Raw genomic sequence first — 18,355 nt, forward strand, 5'->3', positions numbered from 1 at the left:
ACTATCACTCCAGCTTCAGCCCATCTTATTCTTTTTTTGATGCCAGAGTTTGTGTAATTTGGATGTGTCGAGAGAACACATTTTTTTATTTGTTTGTTAGTTTGTGGGTTTTGGTTTTTTATTTTGGTTTTTGGGCCACACCCAGTGATGGTCAGGGTTACTCCTGGCTATGCACACAGAAATCGCTCCTGGCTCAGGGGACCATATGGGACGCTGGGGGATCAAACCGTGGTCCGTCCTATGTTAGCATGTAGTCACTGCTTGTGCCACTGCTCTGGCCCCGAGAACACAAAATTTTTTTTTTGAGAGGCAGTTTGGCACCACACCCTGCAGTGTTCAGGGGTTACACCTGGCTCTTTGCTCAGAAATCGCTCCTGGCAGACTTGAGGACTGTGTGAGATGCTAGGAATTAAACACAGGTCCATCCCGAGTTGGCAGCACGCAAGGCAAACACCCTACCGCTGGAGAACACAATTTTTACTTATTTATTTATTTGTTGATTACTCATCAATAATATCTTCAGCACCATGTTTACAAACATGTTTATAGTTTGTTTATTGTTTGCTTATGGTTACAGTCATAAAAAGAACACCCCCTTCACCATTGCAACATTCCCACCACCAATGCTCCCTATCTCCCTCCTCCCTACTCCCTGCCTGTACTCAAGACAGGCATTCCACTTCTCTCACTTATTAGCATTGTCATGATAGTTGTAAGTGTGGTTATTTCTCTAACTGCACTCACCACTCTATCGTGAGCCGGTCCTTCCTCATCTCTATTGTCTCTGGGCATTATTACTATAATGTCTTTTATTTTTCTTAAAACCCATAGATAAGTGAGGCTCTTCTGTGTCTATTGCTCTCTCTGACGTATTTCACTCAGCATAATAGTTTCCATGTCCATCATGTAAAATTTTATGACTTAATCTCTCCTGACTGCTGCATAACATTCCATTGTGTATATGTACCACAGTTTCTTTAGCCATTTATCTGTTGAAGGGCATCTTGATTGTTTCCAGATTCTGGCTATTGTAAATAGCGCTGCAATGAATATAGGTGTGCAGAAGGCACTTTTGTATTGTGTTTTTGTGTTCCTAGGGTATATCCCTAGGAGTGGTATTGCTGGATCATACAAGAGCTTGATTTCCAGTATTTTGAGTAATGTCCATATTGTTTTTCATAAAGGCTGGAGAAATAGCATTCTCACCAGCAGAGAATGACATTTCCTTTCTCCCCACATCCCCACCAGCACTGATTGTTTTTGTTTTTTTGTGATGTATGCATGTCTCTGTGGCGTGAGATGGTACCTCATCATTGTTTTGATTTGCATCTCCCTGATGATTAGTGATGTGGAGCATTTTTTCATGTGCCTTTTGGCCATTGTATCTCTTCTTTGAGAAAGTATCTGTTCATTTCTTCTCTCCATTTTTTGATGGGGTTTAGATTTTTTTTTCTTATTAAGTTCTGTCAGTACCTTATATATCTTAAATATTAGCCTCTTATCTGATGAGTATTGGGTGAGTAGTTTCTCCCATTCTGTGTATGGCTTTTGTATCCTAGTCACTATTTCCTTTGAGGTGCAGACACTATCAGCTTAATATAGTCCCATCTGTTTATCTCTGCTTCCTCTTGTTTGGAGAGTGATGTTTCCTTTTTGAAAATGTCTTTAGTCTCAATGTCATGGAGTATTTTACCTACTTGTTGTTCTATATAACTTACGGTTTCGGGTCTGATATCAAGGTCTTTGGTCCATTTGGATCTGACCTTTGTGCATGGTGTTAGATGGAGGTCACAATTTTATTTTTAATTTTAATCTCTTGATTTGTTCTGAGAGAATTTTTTTTTTTTTTTTTTGGTTTTGAGGTCTCACCTGGCAGTGCTCAGGGCTCTGGTTCAGGCCTCACTTGTGACAGGCTATATAGAGTGCGGGGTATAGAACCACTGTGAGCTGTATGAAATGCAAGCACTTTTCCCACTGGACTATCTCTCTAGCTTCCTGGTAGAACTTTAGAATACCTTTGTGAGCCCTCCCTTCCTCCCTTCCCTTCCTTGAACTGTAATTTGAATTGCATTACATTTATAATTAAATTGAAGGAAATTTTGTCTTTACAGATATTTTAAGCCTGGTACTGTCTCATTATTTGATTTTCACCCTACCTTAGTTTTTGGGCTTTCCTATATAAAATTTTATGGTGTTCTCCTTTCTGTTTTCCAATCGCCTGATTTGCCTTTTTTGTTTTTGTTTTTGTTTTTTATTGTGATGCCAATGGGGACACCCCCCACCCCTTATAGAACTTTTGAGCTTTCAGTTCCCTCTTCTGCAGCAGGCCTGGTTTCACAAATTCCCATTTACTCTAGATTGACAGGGCTGATACTGGGGCAGACCCAAGCGTTATCATTTCAGATGTGCTTCCCTATAGAACAGTTCCATTATAAAGTGCTTCAAAGTGATGCATGGGAAGCATCTTTAAAATATCAGAGTCCTCAAGGGTTCCCTCTTAGTGAGGTACCCTAGTGACCTACACTCATTCACCCCCATTCATCAGCTAATGAGTCAGATCAGAGTTTACTTGAGCCAAATTAGAGATGTTTCTTTTCCTTCCGATGTGTGGGAATTTGAACTAAGATACTCTTGAATCTTTTAATCATTTTTCTTCCAAATAACCTGGGTTTTTGTGTGTTTGTTTCTGGACCACATTCTGTGATACTCGGGTTACTCCTGGCTCTGCACTTAGGAATTACGTCGGGCAGGCTCAGTGGGACCATATGGGATATAGGGATCAAACTTGCGTTGGCTGGATGCAAGGCAAGTGCCCTACCTGACATACTATCCACTCCAGCCCCACAACTCTGGTTTTGAAGTTCGTTGATAGGATTGTTGGTTTGGTCTGGACCATACCCTACGGTACTCAGGGTTTACTCCTGGCACTCAGGGGACCATATGGGATGCTGAAGATTGAACCCAGCATGCAGGGCAAGAACTTCACCCACTGAACTATGACTTCAGGCCTTATAGTTGATAGTTTTGACTTCAGTGTTATCTAATTCTGTTCCCCTCAGGTTGTTAATGTATAGCCTTTAATAAACCATCTAATGCACATAAGAGATGATGATCAAGAAAGTAATAAATTACACCCTTGTGCATACTTAAGTGGTCGTATCTAATCATTTAAATGAGATATTCTATTTTAATTAAGTTTCTGGCACCATAGTTATGAAACTCAGAATTTCCACTGGAGCAGTTAGTTATTCCTCTTGATTACTTTTGATAGTGTTAAATATAAATGGGCCCGAGTTAAGTTACTCATCCTTCTTCCCCATTATTAGTACATGTACAATTGGAATAGCTTGCTACCCTCCGCACACTACAGATAGGCTTTATAAAACTGAGATGCAGAGCCAGAGAGATCATGCCATGGAAGGGCACTTGCCTTCCATGCAGCCAACCTCGTTTGATCCCCAGCATCCCATATGGTCCCCTGAGCCCCTTGAGGTGTGGCCTCAAAATAAAACAAACAAAATAAAAGGCATAAGTAAATTATAAATTTCTCTTTAAACTGACAACTTGAATAGCTAGCTTTTGTTTTTGAGGCCTCTGCCTGGTATTGTTCCTGGTAGTGTTCAGGAAAGGTGAGGTGCAGCAGGAGGTTTCTGATATCAAGCTGGTACCCAACAAGTAAAATACACACCCCTGCTCTTTTCACTCCCTCTGGACTCCCCTTATACGCCCCCCTCAACTCTCTTCAAAGGTAGAAATTTTACAGTAGTCTTTTCATTTTCTCTCCCTAGATGGGTTTTATTTATTTGGTGGGGGGGTTGGGTTTTTGGGTCCCACCTGGCAACGCTCAGGGGTTACTCCTGGCTCTATGCTCAGAAATCACTCATGGCAGGCTCCGTGGACCATATGGGATGCCAGGATTTGAACCACCGATCGTCTGCGTGCAAGGCAAACGCATTGCATCCATCTATCTCTCCGACCCCCCTAGATGAGTTTTAAAATTTGAGCATTCTCTCTTTAATATTGAGAGGGAGAGAGAGGGAGAGAGAGAGATTAGAGAGATAGATTAGAGGCAGACTTCAAAAAATAGATGACAGTTTAGCAGTATAAGGCTTGCACCGTTTAACATTATTTATAAACATAGCTATACATATTTATAAAAATGCAAATCTATACACAGAAGTATTTGTATAAACATGCAAATCATATTGATTGATACTGAGCTCTGAAGTGAGAACGTCTGACAGAGGAGAATGAGCTTTTAAGCGGTGAATAATGAAATCACTTAAGATTCCAGGGCTCTAAAATTAACCCTGGTTGTCAGTCACTGGGAACACCTGATTGGCAGCAGAGGAAGGGAAGAAATGAAGTTGCTTCGGGACCTGAGCATGAGCTACCAGAAGCACAAAGGAATCCAGACCAGGGGCAAAGGAAGCAGGTGGCAGAGACAATATAAAATTCTATTTTAGGGAATTGGAGCCATAGCACAGCAGTAGGGTGTTTGTCTTGTACATGGTCTACCCAGGACAGACTCGGGTTCAATCCCTGGCAACCCATATGTTCCCATATGGAGGAATCATCCTGGCAGGCTCAGAGGACTATATGGGATGCCAGGGATCAAACCCGGGTCGGCCGAGTGCAAGGCAAATAGTGTTGTACTATTACTCCAGCGCACCCCCCCCCCAATTTAATTGGGGGACCCTATGGGATGCTGGGATCCAAACCAGGATCTATCCTGTGTTGGCCCTGGGCAAGGCAAACGCTTTACCACTAAGCCATCGCTCCAGCCCCCAAATCTAAATTTTTTAACTCACTGCCCAGGATTATTTTTTGGTCTCAATTAGTGTCTCTAGAGTCCTCTGAATTCAAATGACCTGACTAGTCTGAATATGTCACACTTGTGTTATTTTAGCAGCTACACCTCCTTGTTGGTGGTTGTTGAAGTAGGTGATTATGTTTGACTGCTTTGGTGATAAAAAATTCAGATGCATTGTCTTGTCGCTGACATTTATGAGCAGACTTTAAAGCTTGGGACATTGGAACTAGTTAAAGAAAGAGCAGAAAAGATCTTGCTACTTCCTCCTTTGATTTTATCATCAGGATGATTTTGTTTTTGAGCCATTACTGGGGGTGCTCTGGGCTTATTCTCGACTGTTCAAGGCTGATTCGTGATACCATATGCAGTGCTGGGGGGAGTGAATCGGGCTCAGTGGCTGGAAGGCAAGTACCCACTGTACTACCTCACCAACACACACCCTCCCCAACTTTTCTTCTTTAAGGAAACAGAGGCCTGGATGTTACTTCAGCAATTTCATTAAAGCTGAGCTGAGCCCCCCCCCCCCCTACTGTGGTGCAGTTTGTGAGCATGGCACCTTCACATCTGTTGTATACCACAAGGGTGTTTATTCCAGGAAAACAGGGTGTGATTGCAACTGTGGAAAGGAGAGGGTGTATCCCAGCTCAGGCTGCCACCTTAGGATCCCCAGAAGCGCGTTTTGATTACTTTGAAAAGCAGAAACAATCATGAATGCGATGCTCAAACTCATTATCTCTGAAAAGCAGAAAATGCTTCATGTTAGAATTCTTGAAACCTCTCTGTCCAATGCTGACAAATGTGTGACCACTTGAATAATTAATTTAGGAGATTAAGTATAGGGAGTGAGCGTTCTTCATTGCCCAGTGTTCTTTCGAAGTAAAACAAACAAGCCAGGGAGATGGTCAGAGGACAGGAACACCTGTTTTGGATGCCAGAGACTTGGGTTCTCTCATTGGCTGTGGGCCCCCAACACTGCCAAGAGTGATCCCTAAGTATGGAGCTTGGAATAGCTCATGATCACTATGGGGCATGCATTCCCCTCTCCTAAAATTGGTTCTCTAGCAATATCTTAGTTTTTTAAAAGCTGGATAGTTAAATTATAAGAATTATGTATCTTTAGAGAAAATACAGGTTGTTATGAATTGAAGGTAAAATTCTACTGGAAACTATCTTTTTCCTTTTTTTTTTGTTTTTTGTTTTGTTTTGGGGCCATACCAGTGGTATTAAGGGGTTACTTCTGGCTCTGTTCTCAGAAATTGCTCCTGGCATGCCTAGGGAACCATATGGGATGCTGGGGATGGAGCCCAGGTCAACCGTGTGCACTGTCCACTGTGCTAGCACTTCTACCCTGGAACTGTCTTTTTTTTTTTTTTTTTTTTTTTTTGGTTTTTGGTTTTTGGGTCACACCCAGCAGCGCTCAGTGGTTACTCCTGGCTCTATGCTCAGAAATCGTTCCTGGCAGGCTTGGGGGACCATATGGGATGCCGGAATTCGAACCACCATCCCTCTGCATGCAAGGCAAACACACTACCTCCATGCTATCTCTCCGGCCCCGTGGAGCTGTCATTTTCTAACCAGCACTTCCCCCCCTGTAAGTTGTCTTGTGCTCTATAATTGATATTTTGACTTTCTTATTTAAGAAAAGTAGACAAGAGCCAAAGAGATTCAAGGTAGTTCGAAATGTCACAGCAGTGGACCTGACATTTCTCTTTCAGAGAAAATGTTGTATTCATTCAAGTGTCTTCTCAATTACCACATGTTGGGATGCAGGGAAGAATATAATTTGGTAGGAAAATACTATTTGCAAACATTAAGCATTCTTGAGCCTCACAGAGGGTTCAAACGGTTTGTCTTGGGGCTTGAGCCATAGCACAGTTAGGGTGCTGGCCTTGCACATGGCTGACGCAGGTTCGGAACACAGATGTTCCCTTTAGCCCCCCAGAAGTGATCCCTGAGTGCAGAGTCAGGAGTAAGCCCTAAGCACCATCAAGTGTGATCCAAAGAAATGAAACTAAAACCAAATTAAGTAAATATATAACTCCAAAACAATAAAAGGTTTGTTTCCCCTCTCCCTCCCCTCAGACTTAAATTGACTTGAATACATTTTGCTCCTAAGTCACAATCATTTTAGTATACTTGCCTTTCAAGAAAAACATCTGGTCTGGAATGATAGAATATGTAGCTGAGAGGGCACTTGCCATGCACACAGCTGACCTGGGTTCCATCTGTGGCCTCCTGTATGGTCCTCCAAGCCCATCAGTAATGATTCTTAAGCGCAGAGCGAGGTGTAAGCCTTGAGGCTGGCCAGTGTGGCCCACAAAAAAGCAGTAACAACTAAAAGATAAACAATAGTGGAGCCCAAAATAAATGCATTCTGGCTTTGGAAATGGTGATCAATTTTGTTTCTGTTAATTATGATTGAATCATATGAGCCTGATATTAAATTAAAGTTGTTTTTTAAAATTCTGTTGGTACCATTCATTTTATTTTTGTTTTACCTTAGTTTTTTTGGGGGGGCCCAGAGAGATAGCACATCAGCGTTTGCCTTGCAAGCAGCCGATCCAGGACCTAAGGTGGTTGGTTCGAATCCCGGTGTCCCATATGGTCCCCCGTGCCTGCCAGGAGCTATTTCTGAGCAGCCAGCCAGGTGTAACCCCTGAGCACCGCCGGGAGTGGCCAAAAAAAAAAAAAAAAAAAACCTTAGTTTTTTTTTTGTTTGTTTTGTTTTGTTTTTTAACAGCGGCCAGGCCCAATAGAGCTCATCCTTGCATGGGCTGGCAATGCTTGGAACTACCATGTCTCGAAAGGCACAAAGAGGCTATGGCAGTACCTGGGGCCAAATAGTCCATGCCCTCCCCCACTGTCCTGGCTTCTACCTCATCAATGAGAATATAGCACATTGCTCTAAACATAAGGTGGCAATCTTACGGGGATCTAAACAGACACAATTTTATTAGAACCCAAGAGAATATTGTGTCCAAAATCTCTTCTTAGGGCCGGAGTGATAGCACAGTGGTAGGGTATTTGCTTTGCATGTAGTTGATCCAGGACAGATGATGATTCGAATCCCAGCATCCCCTGTGCCTTCCAGGAGAGACTTCTGAGTGCAGAGCCAGGAATAACCCCTGAGCGCTGCCGGGTGTGACCCCCAAACAAACACAAAACAAAACAAAACCTCTTCTTGGTCCTGGGAGATGACTTGAGGACCAGAGCATATATATTATTTAATATATTTTTTATTTAAACACCTTGATTACATACATGATTGTGTTGTTTGGGTTTCAGTAATGTAAAGAACACCACCCATCACCAGTGCAACATTCCCATCACCAATGTCCCAAGTCTCCTTGCTCCCCACCCAACCTCCGCCTGTACTCTAGACAGGCTTTCTATTTCCTTCATACATTCTCAATATTAGGATAATTCGAAATGTAGTTATTTCTCTAACTAAACTCATTCCTGTTTGTGGTGAGCTTCATGAGGTGAGCTGTAACTTCCAGCCCTTCTCTCTTTTGTGTCTGAAAATTGTTATTGCAAGAATGTCTTTCATTTTTTTCTAAAACCCATAGATGAGTGAGACCATTCTGTCTCTCTCTCTCTCTCTCTCTCTCTCTCTCTCTCTCTCTCTCTCTCTCTCACTTATTTTACTCAGCATAATAGATTCTGTGTACATCCATGTATAGGAAAATTTCATGACTTCATCTCTTCTGACAGCTGCATAATATTCCATTGTGTATATGTCCACAGTTTCTTTAGCCATTCGTCTGTTGAAGGGTATCTTGGTTGTTTCCAGAGTCTTGCTATGGTAAATAGTGCTGCAGTGAATATAGTGTAAGGAAGGGATTTTTGTATTGTATTTTTGTGTTCCTCAGGTATATTCCTAGGAGTGGTATAGCTGGATTGTATGGGAGCTTGATTTCCAGTTTTTAGAGGAATCTCCATATCGCTTTCCATAAAGGTTGAACTAGACGGCATTCACACCAGCAGTGGATAAGAGTTCCTTTCTCTCCACATCCCCGCCAACGCTGCTTGTTCTCATTCTTTGTGATGTGTGCCAATCTCTGTGGTGTAAGGTGGTACCTCATAGTTGTTTTGATTTGCATCTCCCTGATGATTAGTGATGTGGAACATTTTTTCATGTGTCTTTTGGCCATTTGTATTTCTTCTTTGTCAAAGTGTCTGTCCATTTCTTCTCCCCATTTTTTGATGTTTTTTTCTTGTAAAGTTCTGTCAGTGCCTTGTATATTTTGAAGATTAGCCCCTTATCTGATGAGTATTGGGTGAATAGTTTCTCCCAATCAGTGGGTAGCTCTTGTATCCTGGGCGCTATTTCCTTTGAGGAGCAGAAGCTTCTCAACTTAATATATTCCCATCTGTTAATCTCTGCTTTCACTTGTTTGGAGAATGCAGTTTCCTCCTTGAACATGCCTGTAGTCTCAATGTCCTGGAGTGTTTTGCCTATGTATTGTTCTATATATCTTATGGTTTCGGGTCTGATATCGAGGTCTTTAATCCATTTGGATTTTACCTTCGTACATGAGGTTAACTGGGGGTCTAAGTTCAATTTTTTGCAAGTGGCTAGCCAGTTATGCCAACACCACTTGTTGAAGAGGCTTTCTTTGCTCCATTTAGGATTTCTTGCTCCTTTATCAAAAATTAGGTGATTGTATGTCTGTGGAACATTCTCAGAGTATTCGAGCCTAGCAGAGCATATATATTGCGTGCTGAGGCCCCAAATTCCATCCTGGGCCCTCCCATAGTCTTTTGAGCACCCTAGGAATGGCAGGGAAAGGCCCCCAAGCCCTGCCAAGTGTGCCCCTCCCCCATTTTTTCTTCTGGAACTTGGAAGATGGCACTCAGTGACTTAAATAAGACTGTGAGTCCACATCCTGGCATGCCTACACCAAGGCTGGCCCCCCCACTGCCTCCCCAGCAAGGGAGGATGAGTTACAGCTCATTTTCTTTCAATAGAAAGTATGGCATTCATTCAGACTTCAATGATTTTAATTCTTTTGCCAGATATTTATCAAAGACTTTTAGCTGCTAGATATAATAATGCACAGATGACTCATATCTAGTTACTGCCTTAGACAATTTTTTGTATATCCTTGATATTTTTCTTTTAGGGAGGGTGGTTTGAGGCCACACTCAGCTATACTCAGGGGCTACTCCTGTGTTTGAGCTTGGGGATCACTTCTAGCAATGCTCAGAGAGAGATCCATCTGTATTGCAAGGAATAAAACTGGGCCAGATGCATGCAAGGCAAACACCTTAACCCCAGCCTTCTTTCTAGCCGTTGTTCTTGGCATTTTAATTTAGGTCAAGGTATTTGCCTCTCGAGCATACAAATATGGGCCTAAACAAATACAGACTGAAAATTCATATTTTTTATTTCAGGGCCTGGAGCAGTCGTACAGTAGAGGGTGTTTGCTTTGCACGCAATCAACCTGTGTTCAACCCCATATTGTTCTGAGCCTACCAGGAGTGATTCCTGCATGGGGTAATCCCTGTAGGGTGTGGCCTAAAAACAAACCCCCAAAATTAAAAAGTATTTTTAGTTTAAGAGAAAAACTCTAGCATCTCAAAAAAAAAATCGATTTTATTAATGTTCCAATAACCTTCATGTTGTTTGAGAATCTGTAATGGAACAACACATAAAGCAATGCAGCTTAGTGACAATTTTGATTATTTAATTCATGTACTTCTGAAACATTATCTAATGCAGATACCCACTTATGTACTTACGAAAATTATACACTACTTATTATTACAGATTTTGCAACCTTGAGTCGAAATAAATGAAGCCATGAAGTACAGCTGTTAGTGATATTATAAAAAATTTTTACAACAGTTTTCATGACATAGGAAGATAGTGTGGTATTTAAATAAAATATGACCAGTCTGCATTATTTCATTTAAAATAAATATTTATGCACACCTGGGGAAAAGAAGCACTTAAAGTCTGGTTTTCCTGCTTTTAATGTTAATGATGTTATTAGACTGACCCATCAAGTTTGAACAATCTCAGCAGCCTTCAGATTTTAGCATCTGTTGATAATTGTTAGCTTTGATCCGATGTTTCTTCAGAACCGAGAGAAGATTTCTTTTGATTTCTTTACTTTTCTTTTATAAAAGAGAGCTTTTCTCGCTGATTGATTGGCTGAGATAGTCTGTATAGAAAAGGCAAGATAAACAGTGCGTTCTTCCATTTGTGGCTTTGAGTCCTGAGTTTGGCGTCTTAGCAAGCCAGAAAACCACAAAGGCGTCCTCCCTTTTTCTATTTTTTTTTGGGGGGGGGGGTCACACCTGGCAGCACTCAGGCAGTTTCTCCTGGCTCTATGCTCAGAAATTGCTCCTGGCAGGCTTGGGGGACCATATGGGATGCTGGGATTCAACCCACTGTCCTTCTGCATACAAGGCAAATGCCCTTGCCTCCATGCTATCTCTCCAGCCCCCATCCTCCCTTTTTCTGAGTGTCACCATGTACCAGGTATCGTTACTCATTTTAAATTGGGCCACATCCAAGCGATGCCAAGGTGTTATTTTTCCTTCTGGACTGAGCAAATCACTCCTGGCTGTGCTCATTGGACTGTATGTGACACTGGAGTTGAACCCAGGTTGGCTGCATTAAAGGCCAGCACCCTACCTGCTACTGTACTATCACTTTGGCCCCTGATTTGAAATTTGTGTTGGCCTTAGCTGGAAAATTTTGGGACACATTGTCTTGTCTTTGGCCAACAGGAGTTGCCAAAGGAGACGCCTGTGTTCCTGGGCCATGAGTGAGTCGAATTTTGGTAGCTTCTTCCCTTCAGGCATGTAAAGTCCCCTCTAGCTCTTCTTGTTCATTTCCTGCCCAGGCTGGAGATTGTAAGTTCTCAGAAATCCCCTAAGAGGCCTCTGTTGTTAGATGCTAAGGGTGCTCATTGTGTGGATTGTGGTTGTTCCTTTCACCAGGCAGGTGAGGCAGTATTTGTTATTTTGAAAGGAAGAAAGAAACCAGGAGTTCATTTCTGATATTTCTAAGTAAACTTAAGTATGGCAGGGTTCTCAGCATTTGTACTTATTTTCTTCTAAGTCACAGATGCCAAAGAATAACTAGCTGTGTTGATTATTTGTTTCATGTGGACGCATAGATTAAACATAGATGTGTGTATAAATAATAGATGTATAATAACAGTACTGATGTTACTTTAGCAGTAAATGCACTTGCCCATATTGGTGTGGTTCGATTTGTTCTAAGTATAGCCCAGAGATACACAGGATTTATAAACTACACTTTAAAGATTTTTTTTTTTTTTTTTTTTTTTTTTTTTTGGTTTTTGGGCCACACCTGGCGGTGCTCAGGGGTTACTCCTGGCTGTCTGCTCAGAAATAGCTCATGGCAGGCACGGGGGACCATATGGGACACCGGGATTCAAACCAACCACCTTTGGTCCTAGATCGGCTGCTTGCAAGGCAAACACCACTGTGTTATCTCTCCAGGCCCACTTTAAAGACTTTTAAATAATCTTCTGGGGCCAGCGAGGTGGCGCTAGAGGTAAGGTGTCTGCCTTGCAAGCGCTAGCCAAGGAAGGACCACGGTTCGATCCCCCAGCGTCCCATATGGTCCCCCAAGCCAGGGGCAATTTCTGAGTGCTTAGCCAGGAGTAACCCCTGAGCATCAAATGGGTGTGGCCCGAAAAACCTAAATAAATAAATAAATAAATAAATAAATAAATAAATAAATAAATAAATAAATAAATAAATAATCTTCTATGTGGTTAGAGCACCTATTTGATAAGCATTTGTGATTATTTCTGTTTGGGTTTTTTGTCTGTTTGGTTTGGTTTGGTTTTGGGGCCACACCTGGTGATTCTCAGGGTGTTACTCCTGGCTCTGTACTCCTGATGGTCCTTGGTGGGGGGGACCATATGGGATACCAGGGATCAAACTTGAGTTTATTACATGCGAGCCAAGTGCTTTAACCACTGTGCTATCTCTTTGACCCCATTTATTGATTTTTGTTTGTTTGTTTTGTTTTTTTACACCATACCCAGTGATGCTCAGGGATTACTTCTGGCTATGTACTCAGAAATCGCTCCCTTGGGGGACCATATGGGAGGCCGGGGGATTGAGCCAAGGTCCGTCCTAGGCTAGCACGCTCAATGCAGACGCCTTACACCCTGCGCCACTGCTCCAGCTCCCTTTTATTGATATTTTTATACAAGTTACCAGTGCTTAAAAATGCATTAAATATAATTAACTCATTTACAAATTAAGAGTACAAACTTATTCTGATTAACATAAACTTTTAATGCCAGTAACTATTGTCTAAAGCGTGACACAAGGAGTAGGAAATTGCAATGTTTCAAGCTGTGTCCTTGAGTCCCTCGAGTAAAGCTTGACCCAATGGGCATATGGTGTAACGCAAGGGCCCTGCTGTGTGGGGATCTTCAAGGGTGTACTTGGGAGACTCGAGAGACTGCAAGCCTGCTGTACAGCCTCCTGGCCCCACAGTGTTGCAATTTTGCAACATCTGTCCAGATATGTACCTGGAAACAGTCATTTTTTTTTTTTTTTTTTGGTTTTTGGGCCATACCCGGCAGTGCTCAGGAGTTACTCCTGGTTGTCTGCTCAGAAATAGCTCCTGGCAGGCACAGGGGACCATATGGGACACCGGGATTCGAACCAACCACCTTTGGTTCTGGATCGGCTGCTTGCAAGGCAAACGCCATTGTGCTATCTCTCCGGGCCCGGAAACAGTCATTTTAATGACCTTTTTTAGCTACAGAAAAACTGAAGGTCATGGTTTGCTGATTCTAGTCAACAGCAGAATCCACACTCTTTTTATGGGAACAGATATCCTTTGCCTATAAGATATGTCCTCTGACTCCCTCCCCAAGAAGTCAAACTGAGGGTTTAGAGAGATACTAGAACATGACAGACCCAGGCTTTATCTCTGATACTGTACGTTGTTCCTTACACTGTCCGGAGTGATCCCTGAGCCACAGAGCCAGGCGTAGACCCTGAGCTGTGTGGTCCCAGACGAAAAGGAAAATAAGTTAAACTGAAAATTCAGATGTAAAGATCACGAGAAAACTGGAAACTGGGGTACACAGGTAATTCATAAATTGACGATAGAAGTCTCAAGGAAAATTAGAAAAACATTTTTTTTATCTTTTTTTTTTTTTTTTTTTTTTTTTTGGTTTTTTGGGCCACACCCAGCGGTGAACCAGCCACCTTAAGTCCTGGACGGGCTGCTTGCAAGGCAAATGCCGCTGTGCTATCTCTCTGGCCTCTAGAAAAACATTTTGTTTAAAGAAGTGAATGAGTTTATTTTGGGTGCCGAAGTGATAGCACAGTGGGTAGGAAGTTTATCTTGCAGTGCGGTCAACCCAGGTTCAATCCCCGGCATCCCATATTGTCCTCCGAACCTGCCAGGAGTAATTTCTGAGCACAGAGTCGGGAGTAATCCCTGAATTCTGCTGTTGTTGCCCCAAAACCACCACTACCAACAGAAAAAAGTGAATGAGATTATTTTGCAGTTGGGGACCATACCTAGTAGTGCTCATGGGCGAATCCTGTCTCAGTGCTTGAGAATCTCTCCCAGTAGTGCATGAAAGACCAGGCAAGGGGTGCCAGGACTAAAAAGACCACGGAAGAACCTCCCACGGCTGAGGCAAATGCTGTACCTCTTTGCTCTATCCCCGGCCCAGGAATAATGAGAATAAAAAGGAAGCGTGTAATGCCATTCCAAGGCACCAGTTTAGTGCTTGTCTTAGCAACGTGGAGGTGTCACCTACACATCTCAGATCAAGAGTTTAAGCTCCTGTAATAAGAAGCTATAATGAAGAGGCCAAACTGAACTTAAATCCGAGGGAGGGAGATAATTCACCAGAATGGAAGCTGAGCAATCGACAAAGTTCAAAGCTGTATCTTTGGAAAGATCAACACAATCGATAAACTTAACCGAAAAGATTATCAGCAAAGACTCAGGACTGCCAATATCAGGCCTGAAAGGGGAGATGTCGGTCTAGATCAGCAGCATTGAAAGAGTGATATTAAGGGAACAGTACAGAAACACTCTGAAGATGAAATAGATGGTGTGAAAACAGTCTTATCACTGTGACAGCCACTGTATTTGTAGCTTCAGTATGTATCAAAGAAAAAAATCTCCAGTTGGTTCACGTAATTTCCCCAAACATGTAAAGAGAAATATATACTACCAGTTTTAAAAGCAAACTTGAGTGTGACCAGTGTGGCTCAAAACCAAATTAAAAGAAAACATAAACATAACTGTTTTAACAAAAAACATAACTGTTTTAACAAACATTTATTTTCACAGAAAGTTGCTACTTCTTTTTATTAACCTTCTGTTGTTTTCTGTTTTTTTTTTTTTCATTTTCATTATTTAAACCTTGTGGTTTCTGTCTCTTCGTTGCACATTGTTGTTTCTTTTTTTAAATACTGCTGATGTATATTTGTTTTGTTGTTAATAAAAAGGGGCTTATAAAGTTAATGCCTTTAAAAAAAATAAGAGGCTATTCATGTAGTCTGTCCCCAGGGACTTGAATAACTGTAGCCTATTCTCTCTCTCAGGCCATAATAGACCTTATTTATGTGCTCAGTACTTACACATAACAATTTGATCTCTTCAATTTGTGACTAACGTGAACTCAGGACATAGTGATAAAAGGAAACATTTCATAAGAGATGTTGGTAAAAAAGACATACATGATAAAAAGGCTTTGCTCAGTCCTCCAAGTTTGCCTAACCCAAAGCAGTTTAGAAGGGTTGTTTTTTTTGCCCAATATTGTAATTCAGTGGCATGAACAAAAATTTTTTTCAAATGTGCTGGCTAAGTTCACAGTTGACCAAATATTTAGATTGAGTAATATTCTAGAAAACCAGAATCAAACTCAGATGAGCCTGAGGATCTAGGGTTTGGGGGCTGGGAGCCTTCTTTTTCAAGTAAAAATAATTTTTATTTTTATATTATTCTTTTGTTTTGGTTTGGTTTTGCTTTTGTTTTTTTCGGGCCACATCCAGTAGTGCTCAGGGTTTACTCCTGGCTCTGCTCTCAGAAATTGCTCTTGGCAGGCTCAGGGGACCATATGGCATGCAAGGCAAATGCCTTACTGCTGTGCTATCACTTTGGCCTCAGATATTATCCTTAATAAGGAAAAAAAAAAAGGAATAAACTGGGTTGACTGACAAGCTCTCATTTAAGCTCTCAACCCTTAGGAAGGCAGAAATCCCCCACGCACTACGGCCTGATGGTGAGAAGCAACCTCCTGCCCGATTTGCCTGGGGAAGCGCAGGCCCTTCTTTGCTCTGCAGCCAGCGGCTCCCCTGTGCTCACCCTACTCTCTCAGGGTTCTCTCTGTTTAACTGACAAACATCTGTGTGTCCTCCCCCCCCCCCCACCCAGAATAGGCCATAGAATCATTCTTAAGACTTCATGGGCTAACATCTAGCTCCTAATTCCTAAACAGTGCTAAGGACCATTGTTACGAAAGATTTGCCAGATTCATAAAGACCGCAAACTGAGTAGCGTGTCTGTTATGGGGTGCTCTAGCGGTAGGGTGGAGAATGCAATGGAAAGCAAATTTGGCATTTGAATCCAGCATCGAAATTGGGGAGGTGACTCAGAGGGCTGGAGCTCATGTCTTGCATGTGGGAGGCCTGGGGTAGTTCCGTGGTACGCCATTGGTTCCCCTGAACACTGTCAGAGTGTCCAAAAAAAAAAAAAAACCCAAAAAACCCAAAATGTAAAAAACCACCTTACACCTTTGTATGTTGTATGAGCCCAATTCACTCATTCCTTCTATATCTGTTCAAGGACTAAATATATTAGTTCAAGGACTAAATCAGGGGTCAAAGTGACTTGTTTCACTCTCCTGTGACTCTTATTTACCCCACTGGCGCTCAAGCAAACTTCTTTGTTCTTACTTTTTACGCCCTCCTGCTCCTCTTTCTGCCTTGCTGGGATTGAACCCAGGCATACATGCCAGCAGGGCATACACTTCCGCCCCTGCCCTCCTAACCTGGTGCCTAAGGAACCAATATGCTTTTAAACTCAAGACAGGGGGCAAGATGCTCTACGTCACAGAGTAGATCCGGAGTCAAAATTAGTTGTTGTCATAAAACTCTCAGCTGAGGGCCAAAACTGAGTTTTTGAACCCAAGCCTGAGCCTCCTCCCTACCTACAACTCAGGCTATCTTGGAGAATAAGCGGCTGGAGGTGGAAGGTCAGGGCATCTAATCCAGTGAGATTGCTATGGACCTAAAAGGGAAGGGAATGTCAAAACAAGAGAGGCGAGAATTCTACAACCAACATGGGTCTATGGAATAAAGTTCACTGATTTTGAAATCTTTTCCTTCTCTTTTGCACAGTATGAACCCAGAGGACCTGGTCGGCCCTTGTACCAAAGAAGAATTTCATCTAGCTCAGTCCAGCCTTGTTCTGAAGAAGCGAGCGCTCCAGAGAGTCACGCGCAATGCAAAGAGCTTCAGGACCATGATAATCCGCCTCCTTTCAGCTTCTCGGCCCCGGAGTCCTGGGTAAACACCACCTCATCTGCCCCCTATCAGAACATTCCATGCAATGGATCTAGCAGGACAGCTCAGCCCAGAGAATTGATAGGTAAGACCCGAGCTGGTGGGTTGCCAAAACCCCCTGGCGGTAGCAATTTTAACCTCAGCCAGCTCCGGGGTGTTCGTGGAGTGGAGATGTTTGCTTCTTCTGTCTCTGCCATATGGCATGTGATGATGTTGGAGCAACAGTGTTCACAGGCCCACAGAAGGCCTCATAAATTAATTTAGGACAATTGATTCCTATTCACAGTCTAGAAGGTGAGATCTCTCTCTGTTGAGGGAAATGGATTCTTCTGACTGAATGGAAAAAATACTGGGATTTAAAGTCTCTTTTAGGGCTGGGGTACGGACTTTGCCTGCAGGAGTCCCCAGGTACACCCCTGGTACCGCATGAAATCCCTCCCAAACACACACACACACCACCAGGAGTACTCTCTCCCACTACCACCACCCCCCCCCCAACAAAACTGTTTCTAAATAGAACGAATTCCCTTTGTTTGAGATAGTTTTGCTTCTCTGTATTTTGCTTTTTGTTCAGAGGTGGAAGTGACTCATGACAGCAATATTCATTTCCCAGTATTTGTTGCCAGTGAAGTTATTGATAGTTTTCTGCATGATAAAGTTCAGCCATAAGACAAAGCAATAAAGAAGAATGTTTTGAGATTTAGGAATTTTGTGCTTATTTTTTATTTTCTAGTAAACTGAGACATTTAAGACTATAGAAGGGGGAAAAAAAAACTGGCATAAGGGGGCCAGAATGATAGCACAGTGATAAGATATTTATCTTGCACGCAGCCAACACAGGACAGACCCTGGTTTGAATCTTGGCATTCCATATGGTCCCCTGTGCCTGCCAGGAGCAACTTCTGAGCACAGAGCAAGGAGTAACCCCTGAGTGCTGCCAGGTGTGGCCCAAAAACCAAAAACCAACCAAAAAAAAAGAAAAAAGAAAGAAAAAAAAAAAAA

General features: G+C 42.4%; 1 protein-coding gene across 1 annotated transcript in view; it reads left to right on the forward strand.

The window, feature by feature from the left end:
* Positions 1–18,355, forward strand: part of HELZ (helicase with zinc finger) — a 177,917-nt gene that overhangs the window by 153,985 nt on the left and 5,577 nt on the right. The window contains 1 exon segment of the mRNA XM_049778833.1: positions 17,189–17,438. Coding sequence (XP_049634790.1) covers positions 17,189–17,438 — 250 coding nt within the window.

The sequence above is a fragment of the Suncus etruscus genome, chromosome 1 (assembly GCF_024139225.1).
Source record: "Suncus etruscus isolate mSunEtr1 chromosome 1, mSunEtr1.pri.cur, whole genome shotgun sequence".
NCBI classification, from domain to species: domain Eukaryota; kingdom Metazoa; phylum Chordata; class Mammalia; order Eulipotyphla; family Soricidae; genus Suncus; species Suncus etruscus.